Below are 16293 nucleotides of genomic sequence, written 5' to 3' on the forward strand. Positions count from 1 at the left end.
CTCAGACATGAGTAACAAGAAAAACACACACGCTCGCACAGCATGTGAGAGATTTCAACAAGAATGTTATGTTACACTGACACACACACACACACACACACACACACAGGTTTGCAAAGCTATTCTTTTCAGGAGACGCCATCCAGACTAAACAAAGCCTTAACCTTAACCAGTTAATGCCTAACCCCAACCATAACCTGACTGTTATACCATTAAGTTTATTCAGTGTTTTTACCAGTAAGGTCCTAAAGAGGTCACAAATACAAGTATATATACACGCAGATACACATGTTTGTATAGCATTCATAGTGAGGACATTCAATAACATAATGCATTCCCTAGCCCCTTACCTTAAGTGCCTAACCCTAACCCTAACCCTAAAACCAGGTCTTAACCCTGAAAAATAAATTGTTAAAATGTGAGGACCAGTCCAAAATGTGCTCACTTTCTCAAAATGTCCTCACTTCCTTAGGTATATATATATTTTTTGGTGCTCACAAAGATACCCATACAAGAACACACACACACGCACGCACGCACACACACACACACACACACACACACACACACAGCAGCAGCAGCAGCGTGACTGCACGTGCTGAACAGTGAATTGTGCGTTTATTCATTCAGAGATAAGAAGAGATGGAAAATACAAAAAAAAAGTGGAGAGCGGATTAACACACACACACACACACACACACAGAGACAGCTTAGTGTGTCTGAGCTGACTGCAGGATGACAGTAATGAATGTAAAACCAAAAAAAAAAAGGAAGAAGAAAAAAAAAGCTGGTGAGACTGGGGAGAGGAAAAAAAAAGAAGAAGAGGCAGTTTGAGGGAGGCGTGATGAATGTGCACATCTACCGTTTCTTCTCCTCAAAAGCGTTTTTTTTCCGTAACTCGCCCGAGTGCGAGGTGCATTTGTTCTGTCGCGATGCTTTACGACTGTTAGTGGAAGTGACCCCGACATGATTCATGTGCGTTTATGATCGGGGGCACAGCAGTGAACGGAAGAAGAAAGGGAACAGATGGAAGAGAGAGAGATGATGGAGAGATGGGAATGGGGGACGGAGGGGGGGGGCACATCGAAATACTGTTGATGTTGATTTCCATCACAGCTAATACACTTATCTGAGGAACGCCAGGCTTCTCCTACTCATTCATCTCATTGTTTAATAATCTGCTGATTATTTGACGGGTGAATTAATTAACTGTTCAAATCTGGGCTCGCTGGGCTTCCGTCCAAAGTGTACAGTACAGCAATAAATAGAACCAAAAAAATGCTAATTAATTAGGGTTTTATAGAAACTCAACTTATTGTATTGTCATTTTCAGTGCATCAAGTTTGCTCTTACGATTCTCCAAAAAATCATCATTGAGCAGAACCATGGCTTAAAACTTGCTTTTAAACTCTATATACAGTCACTATTATGATATATTATTATCAGTCTGGTCATGTTTCTCTGTATCCAAACAGGAAGAGCATGTTCAGGACCGGGCTTGTGTCCTGTTTGCTGAGTAAGGCTGCAACAGCTGCTATGTAATTATTGTCAGCCTCTGTTAAAGTGCAACACTTGTCCACTAAAAAACGCAAATATTTCTGGTTTATTTTCCCCATCGTCTGACCTCTATAATCAAAGCTGAATTCTCAGACTGGGAGTCTCAGCCCCGACAGAGGCAACGGCGGCTCGACCTTTTTCCGGCTGAAACCAGCAGCGAGTGAAATGTTCAACCTCTTTCCTTCAGTCAAGCTCTCACTTAGAATAACATCATGCCCTTCTCCTTTTCTTTCTTTGAACACACAGAGGGAGACACAAACAAAAACCTCAAAGCCACTGTGACATGTTTCATAAATGTGCTTTCCATAAACTCACTTCCAGCACTTTCGACAGTAACCTCACGTCTAAGATAAATCAACGCAACAAAGGAAGGAGAGGTCACAGAGACAAAAACGGAAGACGGATCGTTAGAAGAATGCAGAGAGACACACGGGGACAAGGACAGAGAGAGGAGGCACGAGTGGGAGAGTTAAGAGGAGAAAAGAAGCTAAAAAGTACGCCTCAGTCAGTGTGTGAAGGTGATTTCTAATAGTGGATTAGAATAAAGATATCGAAAGCACGTCGACAGCGTCTCTATAAAAACAGATTCTTTCAGTCCCAGCTGTTACGCGAGTGTTTCTGACATCCATTCACACCGACGCACACTTCAAACACCGTCGCACATTGTGCAGTATCTATAGCCTCAAATCAAGTGCATTTCCTTTATTCCATCCTATTTTTTCCTGACTGAGCAAAGCTGTGTGACTCTAATGAAGATTACAGTCAACACAGGCGAGTATTGCAGCATCATTTTTATTTTAATGTGCTTTAAAATCTATCATTTCTGATTTTGTAGCATGCTTCCCCATGACTTTCTAGTCCAATAACTACCTATTTTGTGGTACATCTATTACCTTAATTAGGGGACTGCATGTGCGGTGAAGACCTTTATGAGGTTCCTTGAACGCACCTTGTAGTCGCGCACCGCTAAGCTCAACAAGCTGGGAATTGACGTTGCAGAATTAATTTGAAGTCTGTCTCGCAGCTTCCACAGAGACATGACTGTCGCTCCTAAAGCACAGTGCTAATCCAACCATATACAGTTAATCTGTGTGTTATAATAACAGAAACAACAAAAAAAAATCCACACGTTTTAGAAGCAAGCAGTTAGTGAGTGATTTGTATTCCGAGCCTCAAAAAAGAAATTAAGAAATTGCTTTTTTCCCAAGCAAAAGCAAGCAATTATATAAAAAAATACAATAAAATGACCAGATATTAGCGATAAAACCTCCAAAAAGCAGAACAAGAGAGAAATAAATGAGGCATGGATGAAATGTGTGTGTGTTTGTGTGTGCTGTGGTTGGCCGGCTGCCATATGAAGTAGCGTCTGATGTTGACTCTATTAACATAGAGATGATCTCATCTCAGTGGAAAGCCACACAGTGCTCACATCACAAAGAACGGGCACAAACACACGCGTCCTTTCTCTCGCGGTCTCGTCTGTGTGTGTGTGTGTGTGTGTGTGTGTGTGTGTGTGTGCGGGGTACAGACCGTGTGCAACAAAAAACACAGTGTGACACAGACAACCTCGGAGAGTGAAATTGGCTCCTTACAGAGCTGCTGGGCTACAACAAAGCGTCGTATGGCTTCGGACTATGGTGCTTCAAATGTGTGAGAGTGTGTGTTTTGTTAGTGTTTTCTCGTGGACTGTGGGTTACAGGCACACAACATTAACACACACAACATTAGGGCCTTTATGGGCGGAACAAACAATCATACGAAGACCACAAATCCCCGTAAACGCGTCTCAGAGCGAGGTTTTAAACACAGTTGTTTAAATCGGAGTGTATTTACACGGTGTGATTTGCAGTAAACTGTGTCGAGTGCTCACCGCTTTCTTTTGAAAGGGGACTTTGGTATATCGGTCACGGGTATCATCTGTTCCCCTGGCCTGACCCACATGATGGGACCGTCGTCGCTCTCTGTGGGACTCATCAGGCTCAGACTGGAGGACGTTCCCCACGGAAGGGTTCTCTGTAGCAACACAGGACACGAGGGAAACGGAATCAAAACACTGTTCACTCTAAGCACAGCCACGTTTCCCTGTTTGGGCTCTAGTTGATGCCCTCAAACAAACTAAAACGCCGTAGTTTTGGGAGTAGAACTCAGGGTTCCCAACACCTTGGTTGACATCAAATTCAAGGACTATGCAGGAGCAATTACCTCAAATTCAAGAACCGAATGTACTGACACAATTTAAGATTAAGGAGGGCTAATTGTAAGAGGCACTTTGCCCCGTGGAGCCCTCTTTCATTGATTTGCAAGTAATTGTCCTTGGGTTCTTTGTAATTGTCTTCCGTGAGACAGAGATCTTGCAATTTGCATTAATCATTTCAGCTCTAGTTGAAAATGTTTTTTTTTTGTTTTTTTTCAAACTTTCAAGGATTTCAAGGACCCCTTGGGAACCCTGAGAACTGCAGTGGCAACATGGAGGATCACAGTGAGCTTCTGTGTGCTGGATTTCAGTGGGAAAATTCTGTTTTTTTCCCATCCACAAATCTACTGGTGACAAAACGTTCCCCGGGGAAAACAAATATTTTTGTTTGCCAACAGGAACCAATTTTTCAGGTCCCAAAACAATTTCATTTTGTTCTACACACATACATACCAGCCAGTAAAAAATTTAGCTTGGGAATAGGAACAGTGCTGGAGCTGTGCCAGTGTGAAAGCTACCAGATATCTGTCAGTTATTAGCAACTTCATCAAATACTTTAATTTTATAGTTCTAAAAAAAACAACAGGAAGTGTCCCCCTGGCAAAAACTGCTACTCGGAGCCTAAACTCTGAACAAGAGAGGAAGCGCCAGAGGATGTTGTGTCTTTTAATATTCAGAGAATGACAACACTCCTCCCTGCGCACGTTCATACGAGAGATTTTAAGTGTCACCACAGGAAAGAAGAACAGCAGCCGTCATAGCGACATTTAAGATGGGGAGCAAGAGAGCGGTAAAGGTTTGTTCCTGCACAGGCAACATTTTTAAAAAATGAGAGAAGCCACTCGCTGAAATGAAGCTGCGTCAAATCCTTCCGACACGACACTTATCGCCCTCTTATTTTTCAACCACTACTGAGAATATAATGGTTTGTGTTGTGCACGTGTCGTCCATCTGTCATCTCCAAATAGTCGAGCTGAATTACCATTCAGACGTTTGGATTTTATGTGAGGAATAAGTGGGCAAATTGAGAGTAGAGAAACTACTTGAAGATGATGTTTGAGACAAACGGAGACCAGACACAGCTCAGGCTTAATGTAACATTTTCAGAATATCATGGTGGCACACACAGAATGTAACATTTCAGAATAACTAAGGATATTTTCACTTATCCACACGACTAAGATGCTTGACAAACATTACAATGATGCAAAACTGATGGTTCTGGTTACCACTATCGTTAATGTACTGTAGGTTCTTTGAGGTCAGTCACACATTAACCAACCTCAAATAACCTCAAATAACTCCTAAACCACAAAAAGCATGTGCTCATAGCAGCTTTTGAACAAAAAATAAATCTTATTTTACTTCTCTCCGCTCTCGTTATCCACCCTAAAACATAGCTCTTGTGGTCCCAGTCATTGCCTCCATCCGTGCCAATCTGACTCACCTTCAGGAAGGGCGACTCCGCCAGCATGCCGAGGAACTCCGGGAAATAATTCCCGACCTCCTCGTCCACGGCTCCGACGAGGCTGATCTGTCGCATGGCGCCGGATCTGTATGTGCCGTTGCTGTACGTCTTCTTCACCTGAAAAAAAAGGAAAAAAAAGTGTCGTGATGAGCTTTTTATTATTAGGCTTAACAACATCATGTAATTTCAAATCTTGGACAGAAAATAGTATTTTATTATAGTGTGAGAAAATACATTTTGTTTTGAGCGAGACTTGTTCTTTTCTTATGTTTGTAACGTGCATGTTTACACTATTTAAAAAACACAAGTGTCAGAATGAATGAGGTTAAAATAGAGAATATATATATATATATAAACATATATATTTATACATATATATACACATATATACATGTATATATATATATACACATATATCATCACACAGTAATCATTTTAAATGAGAATAATTTAAAACTCTCATATTGCAAAAGCAATTTCAGTCAAAATAATTGCAATTAGATAGTTATTCAAAATCGATCAGCCCTTGTATGTATGTGTAATATAATACAACACAAGCCAGGGAAGGACAAAGGAAGACATTTGTCAATTTGGACAAAAAAAGTGGCTGTTATTCATCACTGGGCACCAAAATAGCCTGTGTGTGTGTGTGTGTGTGTGTGTGTTGGCTGTTTCACTTGATGTCTCTGCTCTTCTGGTGTGACTCAGTCTGTTTGCTGCTCTTCACTTGGCTGACAGTGTGTGTGTGTGTTTGTGTGTGTGTGTTACCCTTGGCCCTCAAAAGTGTCTTTGTGTGTGCATGTTTGTGCAGTCCAAGCAGCATGTGGCCAGCGTGCTGTACTCTCAGCTCTGTCTGTGTGTGTGTGTGTGTGTGTGTGTGTGTGTGTGTGTGTGTGTGTGTGTGTGTGTGTGTGTTGGTCAAATCCTTGGCTGCACGCCTCCAGTGAGTCACCACTTGACAAACAAGGCAAAGACAGAGGGAGAAAGAGAGACACCAGAGGGATGAGGGAGAGCGAGGATGCACAACAGAGGAAGAATGAGGGGAAGAGATGCAGATGGAGAGAAGTAGTGAGAGGAAAAGAGGAAGAAAGTCAGTTCAGATAGACAAGCTGTGAAACGACAAAGACAAAGGAGAAAAATAGACGCAGGGATGGAAATGAATCAAAGGCAGGAAGTAGACGCGATGTGAGCTGAGGTTATAAAAAGATATATATATGATGTGATGTGAAGATGAAGGAGACAAACTGGCGAGAAAAAGAATATAAGAGATGGAGGAGGAGAGATGAGGACAGGTGAGAGGATAAGGAGGACGGAAGATAACGAGAAGTGAAGTAGTGAAGACAAAAATACTGAGTCGGAAAACGATTTAAGGAGGGAAAGCCTGGGTGCGCCCTTGAGCAAGGCACTAAATCCTCACACTGCTGCTCAGAGTCTCTGGGGCATGTGTATATATATATATATACATACATACATATATATATTTATATTTCTTTATGTGCATGTTTGTGCCAATATATATATAAACATACATATACATATGTATGTATGTGTATATATGTGTGTATATACTATATATATATATGTATATATATATATAAATAAACACATACATACATATATATACATATATGTATGTATATATATAAACATATATATATATATATATATACATACATACATATATATATACACACATGCAAACTCCATCGAGTGCTAACTGCTACACCTAAAACAGTTCCCACACAACATGGAAATCAGCAAATATTTGAGCTTGCGAAACCCCTTCAGTTGTTTGACGAGAAGGTTTCCGGATGTGAGAGGTATAGAAAAAAAAAGAGAGAGTCAACACTGCACTGTACTTATGTGAACATGCCGTTTAATGTGGTAGCAGCTGATGTGGATGACAAGCTACAGCATGAAGTCACTGATCCGCAGAGCGACGACTCAAAGCTCAAAGCTCTGTCGACAGAACCCTCACCTGCTCAGAATCTACCGGCTGCTGCCACCAAAGGAAACTTTACTGTGGTCAATCTTTATTTGCTTATTAAGGTATGATTTATTGTTGCAGAGCTGACCTTGTCTGAGGAGCACATGTACGAACAACTACACAATAAAACTGGTTTTACACCTGCATTTCACCTGAATTCACACCTGAAATTCTCCCCTCCTGCTTGAGCATTTCACTGCACTGGAAAAACAGCGGAAACGGCGGATACAGCAGACCTGAGAGGGAATGTATGACTGATGAGGGATGAGGGAACAGTGTCGCCTCTCTCATCCCTTTGTGGTGACACAGACTAAAGGAAACTAACTCCAAATATTCAATTTACAGCAGTGGAAGGAAACGTGTATTGACAGAACCTCTGAAAATTCACTTCAAGTTTTGCTCTACGTGGTAATGAAGACCCATCTATTGTAAGCAGCTCTTCAATAATAATAAAAAAAAAGACTCTGACCCAAAACTGGAAACCCCAGCAGTTTCACTCATCACATTAAAGACGTTTCATGGGTTGATACACTGCATGTATTCAGTAACTTGATACGGCTCTCAGAGAATGTTGTAAAACTGAAAGGGGGCCTTGAGAGAAACTGAATCATCTAAACAATAAATCAACTGACACTTTCAACTCTAAAATTTGAGTTTTTATTACAAGGAGCGTTGCGATGTTCTGCCTGCACGAATGCGTTGTTCTCTTGTTAAACAAAGCATTTAATGTACACCTGGCATTCAGTGCATTTCACATCCAAAACATACGACTTTAACCTGATTATATTCAGACCCATTACTGATATGCACCTCCAGTGTCCACACTGAGAGGATTAAAATTCCTCTGACCAGCTTACATCCTCCTCATGTGCACAGAAAAATTACCCCCCAAAAAAAGAACAAAGAATGAGGTGAGCATCCCCTGACAATGTGTGCACACGCTCGCTTGGCTTTCAATTAGCCTCATCTTCCACTAAGTCTACACCGACTTAAATCATATGAAGACTGAGGAAAGGGCTGATTTATATTTCTGTTTTTCTCACTGCTGCTTCTACCTCACTGGGTTAAAAAACAAATCTGTCCAAACCATGTGTGATTATTAATTCCACTTTAGTAGTTGCCGCGCGTGTGCATCGACGGTGAAATTGGATTATACTTGTGCTCGGTGTGGCCACGATGCCTTTGTGTTCAACTATAGGGCTGCTTTTCGCCGATCTAATCACAATCCATCCTCCGCGCGTCTGTGTGTTAATGTGGTCCGACTCCAGAGCCGCTTTTCCATTATACCGCTAGCACTACTCGGCTCTACTCGGTTTGCTATCAGGCACTTCATTTTCCATTACTGTAGTACCTCCTCAACGTGGATGGGGGGACAACGTCCTACTTATTATGACAAGATACGGCTTAAAGGCGAAAACTTTTTGGGGTTTATTGGTGATGATATCCAAGGACACTAGTTTAAGTTTTCAGTTACTTAGCGACTTGTAATGGACATTTCTGGAGACAAATGCAGTGTGTGAATGTGTTTCAATTAAGCCCGCAATGGTCTACAGTCATCTATTTAGGTGAAATGTGGCCAAACGTAACAGGAGCATTTTTCGGCAGAGCTGCTTTTACAGGTGTCGAGATTTGTATCCCCCCCATTTTATTTACCCGGGAAGCTTGTTACACTTGTGAAATAAACTCTCACATGCAAGAAGACATCCAAATATTACACGAGCACCACCATTTTTTATACCAAATACTCTACAAAATAAAATTACCTGGGGGTGCATTTTTTTGACAGAGCTGGTTTTGCAGCTGCAGAGATTTGCATGCTAGCCAGGAAGCTTGTTACACATGTGAAATTGACTCTCATGCAATAAGATAACATAAAATATATAATATAACATAAAATACCTCCAGGAAGAGTAAGACTATTAAGAAACGTGACCTCTTCTGCGTAAAATAATCTGATTAATGTGCTGTCTGTGATTCTCTCTCTCTCTCTCTCTCTCTCTCGTACTTGTCTGTAAGGTGTAAAGGGAAACAGGAAACGTGACGGACTTCCTCTGAGCTGCTCTTTGAGATGCTTGTTCAGTATGTGCATGTGAACACACGCTGCACTGGAAAATGACTAAAAAACAAACAAACGATTGACATCATATTTACATATTTCTTTCATGGCTTTACATCGTCATAAGCTGCAGACACATAGGAAGACAGCACATGACCGAAAAATCCACACCATCACGTCAAACAACAACAATTCTGCAGTGAGAACTCTTTAAATTTGCCACGTCTCGTTTCCTATTCCATGTCGTCAAATTCCCAGTATTACAAAGCCCACATAATTATATATAATTATTGTGACTGTCATTTCCCCCCTGCTGTCACTTTCTGTGGCTAAAAGTAGTATATTTTTATCAGACCAACTAACTCCAATTTTACTTTCCATTTGGAGATTTTCTCTTTGTCTGTCGTTGTGTGTCAGCCTCCTCCACACTCCTCCACCCTCCTCCTCCATGTCTTCCCTAGTAAAACACATGTCCCCGGTGGGAACTTTATTAGATGAAGACGTTTTCTTTCCTGTTCTATTTTCCCCATCTCTGGTTAATTCTAGAACAACTTTTTCTTCATCCTGTTGACTCCTCTCTCTCGCTCTCTGTGGATACGTTTTACGTTTTGTGACTTCATCCCACTAATCTCTGACCTTTTCCTCACCTCCAGAGTGTCCCTCTAAATGATTATCTTCAGCCAGTCTCTAGAGCAATAAGTCTTTTAGCCTATTACCCTGCCTGTATCACAGCTACGCTTCTGGCTGCTGGTAGAACACAATCACAAGCACACAGACACACTTGATTAACTCAAAAATAAATCAAGGCAGGTTCCTAAATGTCACAGCTTTGTCATGGCTCCTAAGATGAAATATCAACAATGGTAGATATTATAATCTGAAGACCAATTGACTACTAATTTGAATACACATGCTTGGTTTATGTAAGAGACATAATTGGTTCACATCGTTGAATGTGGATACAAACACAGATTAAAACATAATTTAGAAACTGCAGTCCATTTATTTGCCGTGGACTAATCCTCTGATGTTGTGGCTAAACTATTACTCACAGTGGCTAAATTACCTCACTGTCCGAGGAGCACATCCCACTGTATATTGGACTGTCGAGCCTGCACTCGCCCTGGGAAAATTGAGTGCTGTAATCTCCCATAATCTTTACTGGCACTGACGACGCCCGAGGTCAGGTGCTGAATACATATTAGTGGAACGGACAAAATACTTGCATTCTCCTGACCATCGCAAACACAGGTCACACACACACGCTGCTCATTTATCTACAATAGGATTAAAGTTGCACATGACTCCACACACACAATTACCAACACAGCCCAACAACGACCCCCGTAGGTGTGCACAGCTACCTTAAAGAGGAAATCCAGAAATCTCAGGTTTTGACTGCCCAATTCCTGATTTTGAAAATCGTCAAAAGGTGGGCAGGGTATTTCCAGTGGCATCTTATAGCTGCATTCTGTGTGAGACACACGCATTTCAATAAGTTCACACACTCGCCTGCCACACGTGACAAGTGATAAAAGTCACCGCACATAAATTAGTAATCGATGAGGTGAAGGCAGTTTGCTCTGCGTAGTTCGTTCAAACAACTGCCATCAAGTAGCGATCGTTCGGCCAATCAGAAAACAGTATTCACTGTTGCTGGGCAGAATGGATGCGCTGCGGTTCCTGAGAAAATGTTTTTTTGGGGTTCTTCTTGCACAGAAATACACTGTAAATGTTGTCAACACAACAAAAGTGGCGTCAACACAGGAGCTTTTATTCTGAAGAGTAAACCGGAAGTTAGTTACTCTTTAACCATAACCTATAAATGCCTAACCCTAGCATTATCCTGACTAAATATCTAAATGTGAGCCCTAATCTTAACCATCCATCCATTTTCTAGCACTTTATCCTACACGTGAGGGTCACAGGGAGAGGGGCTGGAGCCAATCCCAGCTGACATAGGGTACACAGTCATTGCAGGGTACCACCCAGAGTCAAACAACCACCCACATTCAGACCTACGATCAGTTTATGTTTCGAATTAACCAAATCTGCATGTCTTTGGACAGTGGGAGGAAGCTGGAGTACCCAAGCACACAGAGGCCATTGGTCAAACAGGGATCCGAAATGGGGTTATGCCATATATAGATCAAGTTATGGTCCTCATGAGGACAACTGGTCCTGACAAAGAAGGACAGAAAATGTCCTAAAGTGGTAACAAATACACAGAGAGAGAGAGAGAGAGAGAGAGGGAGCTGTCTAGTCACTTGTAAATGGAACAGAGACAAACAGCAGAGCAGCAACATAAAAATGTGCACGTAAACCATTAATCTCTGTGCATGCACGGGTGTGTGCGTGCATCTGGGTTTGTGTGTCTATTTATATCTATATCTATATATCTCAATGTGAATGCTCACATCTGTGTGTGTGTGTGTGTGTGTGTATAGACTGTATGTCTACTTCCCAAGGTCACTGCTGAAAGGTAGGGAAAAAAAGAATTAACAAGACCAGTGGACAATGACGTTAGCTCTGCAAGGAACACTGTTCTTAAAGGGAAAGCTTCTTTCCCGGGACACAGGTGTGATGGGGAAAACTCACCGATTTGTTTCATTTATGCACAACTGGGGCAGAATTTAAGGAAGTGTGTGTTGTGCAGGCAGAACTGATATAAACACACTATTGTGATGAATATTTCATCATAAGGGTGAAAGGGAAAAAAAGAAACGACTGCCTAAAGGAGAGCGATGAAGAGCATAAACTACTCTACTCCCTGTAGTACCGCACACACACATGCACACACACACACACACACCATCATGCAGCGTGGTGGTCAATGTTGCCTGCACTGACATTGAAAAAGAGCAGACACTATCTTGATACAAAGCCGCTCAGGATGTTTTGGGGGCAACAAAGAGCTTTTCATTGGTGAACTGACAGAAATGGGACAACTCTAAATGAAGAGGACCCTGCTGTGTTGCTGAAGCACAGGCGACACAGCCCAGACACACACCAGCAACACACACACACACTTTTTGATTTTCTAGTGGTCCTCAAAAGGCTTCAGTGTGCTGAGGGCCGGGATAGAGGCATCTGAACTACATCTGCTCCTATACAGTGATTTTGAAAAGGGAAAAAAAGAGGAAAAGGCATCTTTTGTGTTGACTTTGACTCTATAGTCTGCCACCTGCCTGACAGCAGTCACTTCCAACAGTCTATAAAGACACTCTGTACTTTTCCATGCACAGTTAATATGAGCTACGGTTATAGCTGGACCACAGAATTTAAGTACGAGTACTGTATACAAGCATTGATGCCACAGATGTGATTATGTGATTATTTCTAATCTAAAACACCAATTATGAAGATGATTTTCACATTAAACCTCCAGTTATTCATTGTAATGACTAATGTGAATGTTGTCCATGTAGTCCAACTTAACATGCAAAAGAAAAGGAATAGAACGGGGAAAGAATGCAGTGAAGTTAGCGACGCCACTAAATAACTCACTCTGTGATGAAAAAGGACGTCAATGTCATCACCCCTTTTCTCCACTTTTATGTTGTGATACTAAAAAGAAGAGTCATTAAATGTGGAGCATGCGACTGATGCACCTGCCAACATGAAATCAGTCAGCTGCAAAGTCAACGTCAAGCTGAGAGCTCAGTCCTGAGATCTCCCTCTTCCTCTGTAAGGGGGGAGACGTTCAGTCAAGTGTTGCATCACTGTTTTTAGGACAACCCACTGACTGCTGTGGGCCGCTCTGAACAAAACTGACTCTGCTGCTCGCTCGAGCGTGACTGACCAGAACCTGCCTCATTAAAGATAAGCAGCTTCAGCCACTGCAAAGAGAAGAATGAGTCAATAATTCTCTCTATGACTCCCTGAGGCTGTTATTAAAAACAAAAATGGTCCTTGATATGTTGATAGTTCCACACTACCGGCCTAATCGATGTTTCCCTGCCGTGTGTGTAATTATGTGTGACTAACCTGAGAGTAGAAATTAACCATAGTTGTAGTTTCTATGTCCTTTTTCCCCAGTATTTCCATTTTGACTGGAGCGGAGGGGAACTTGGTGGAGAAGTAGTCCAGGAAATCGGGCAGGTAGCTGGCGTCTCCGTGGACAATCGCCATGACGAAATGAGCTGACTGGAAAGCACAGAAAAATGTTTATGTTTATTTTTTAAATTTTCGAGCGATATCCATGAGATAATGTGATAAATATTAGTGGCAAACCTGGGATGAGTCCTCGCTGAACGACAACTTGACAAACTCTTGGGCAAATCTGTGCATCTGGACCGTCGACAGAGAAGAGAGCTGTGAAGTGTAGGCATGGGCCACCAGCGCTCCTCCATTAGGCTGGTTCTCGATGTGGATGTACGAGGCGAACTCCAGACCCGTCAAACTGGGATGCGTGCTCTCAGGCTGTTGTTTGGTCGGGGACGTTAGCAGTTTCTTGGCGGCGGAGGACGCATGTGAGTTGGTAGTGTTGTGAAGAGAAGAGTTTAAGAGTGATTTTGAGGCGAGAGTGGGAGGAGGAGGAGGAGAGGAGGGCATGTGTGTGGTTTTGTTGTTGAGTGACGGATGGACCGGTAGCGGCGTCTTGAAAGGAGACAGGGAGGAGTTGTGTTTGAGATCCGAGGACAAGGACGGAGAGGCGGAAAGCAGGCCGGCACAAACGGTTTGGCTGGAGCGGTGGTACATCTTCACTCGCTTGTGCTTCTCCCCCTCTTTGTGTTTCTTTTTCTTTTTCTTCTTCACCTTTTTGATTTGCAGCTCCTCCGTGTTGATCTTGGCTTTCTCTTTTTCATCTGGGCCGTGACACAGAGAGAGAGAGAGAGAGAGAGAGGGCGGAATTATTATATTATACAGAGAATCTATTCCCTGTGTATAAAAATTGAGGGAGTCTAAAGTGGCAGTTGGCCACCAGGGGGCAACTCCACATGTTGCAAAAAGATTGAATAGAAGTCTTTGGTAAAATTAGCTTCTATATATGTAAACATTTTCTAAAACCTTCTAAATTAAATTCCCATTTAAAGCATTTGAGTCGACACCAGTGTGATTGACAGATGCCGGTATCGTCCAATAGGAGCCTGGATATTTTCAGGTGTCGGTGAGAGTGTGAGACTCAGAACCATCAGTGTCAATGTACAAACATGTAAACAAGAGGGCATGCATATGTTTATTGTGTGTGTATGTGTGTGGTTGTGTTTGATAGAGGCGCCGCTGCCTCAGCATTATTCAAACATCACACACACACACGTATAAACATACACGTTCAGTCTAGTTTGTAACCCACACACGTCCAGTGCAACACGAGACACTGGATGAAAAACGGGGAGAGAGAGTGAGAACACGAGCAAAAAAAGAGAGCAACAGAGAGAGAGATGGTATTTGCAGCACAATACCAGAGCGAGTAATCCAAAAGCTCTTTAACCCACATGTCACCCCTCCCCCGGATGTCTCATACGCACAAGTACACACACACATTGCAAGTTTATTCCCTAAACCTCAGTCTTTATAAATCCACAGAAAAGCAGCACAATATGAAGAACATCTGTTGGTTATTTGGATATTATTCATGAAGATATTAAAGCAAAACGATTTTACTAGCTCCTACTTACAAACCACAATATATGGAAACTGAACATTGACTCTAAATCCAACAATTGTAACAATATTACGCATTCCAAATGATTAATAATAATAAAAACACAGGCACAGTTTACCAGTTTGCTCCGTTAGCTGCATTAGCTCCTTTAGCGCCGTTAGCGCACCTATGAAGGAATGACGCTTTTAAAATTTAGCATTACTTTAGAGACGTCTTTTTGGAGTGTTCTTTTAAAGGTTTAAAACAATATTTCAGGTTTTTCAGTTCCTTAAATGTAAATATCATCTGGTTTCTGTGCTTAATATAACAAAGAAATCATTAAAACTCAATCATTTTGGTTGGTGGGCAAAAACAAGACATTTGAGAACATCAAATATTATGTTGTGCAAAGAATTTGTTTAGTAATAGTGGGGGAAGGCTTGTACTACTTGCATATTCAACATTTTATGGACCAAACGATTTATCGATTATGAAAATAATCGTTAGTTGAGGCCCTTGTTGTCTGTATTCAACTGGAGAATATTTGACCTTGTTAAATCAGTGAAAAACAAACGCACACACAGAGAAGTCAGAAAAGCTGTTTACTTGTGTATGATTTCCTTTACATGTTCCCTGCCTGCTGATTAAATTGCCAACTTTGCCGCCCAATCTCTCTGCTACTCCAAAACGTTTGCAAACACTGTGATTAAATGCAAATGTTCTTTGATTGAACGGCTCTCTCTAACCGTCGACCATTGTCAACCTACGCTCTGATCTTTCAAATATAATTCAATATCTCGCGGGGAAAATTATCATAAACCCGAGATTAAACACTATGATTTCTCACAGGTCGACCGCAGACGAGCAAGTCTTTTTCTGAACTCTGCGAGCAGATAGACTGAAATAGTACGCCAAATAATCCATCTGTAATTTTCATCTGTAGCCACTCTGCTATATGGTACGAGGCCAAAGCCTTTACTAAGACTTTGAAATGTCACAGTGTGGTCATGATACACCAGCGCAAACACTGCGAGTCCAACCGAAGCTTAACGACAAATCAGAATCAATCTAAGTAAACACAGAGTCACAGCATGTATGTCACTGTGTGTGCGAGTGTGTCTGTCTATAAAGGTCAGGTTTTACAGAGAAAATCTCTGCTGCTAGCAAATGGAGAGTTCAGTGGCTCAGATAACACACACACACACACACACACACACACACACACACACACACACACACACACACACACACACACAGAGAGAGGATGGAGATTACATCACACTGCTCTGCCAATAATAAGCTCCTGTCAAAAGGTTAACAGTGAAATCCTCCACTATGTCCCTAAAATGTTCACAGCAGCGAACAGACACGTGCAGAGCAACTGTGCTACCCATTACCACAGTATCAGAATTATCAGTATCACACAAATATTGCTACTTTTTGG

The 16293-nt window shown here is 41.8% G+C and overlaps 1 protein-coding gene across 1 annotated transcript in view; it reads right to left on the reverse strand.

The window, feature by feature from the left end:
• LOC310942082 (uncharacterized protein) overlaps positions 1 to 16293 on the reverse strand; it is a 32742-nt gene that overhangs the window by 6430 nt on the left and 10019 nt on the right. Inside the window, exons 3-6 of the mRNA XM_083907367.1 lie at positions 13496 to 14070; positions 13250 to 13408; positions 5199 to 5336; positions 3428 to 3570 (exon numbers count right to left, since the gene is read on the reverse strand). Coding sequence (XP_083763493.1) covers positions 3428 to 3570; positions 5199 to 5336; positions 13250 to 13408; positions 13496 to 14070 — 1015 coding nt within the window. The remainder of the gene's footprint in view (positions 1 to 3427; positions 3571 to 5198; positions 5337 to 13249; positions 13409 to 13495; positions 14071 to 16293) is intronic.

Source organism: Microchirus variegatus (genome assembly GCF_963457635.1).
Source record: "Microchirus variegatus genome assembly, chromosome: 20".
Lineage (NCBI taxonomy): Eukaryota > Metazoa > Chordata > Actinopteri > Pleuronectiformes > Soleidae > Microchirus > Microchirus variegatus.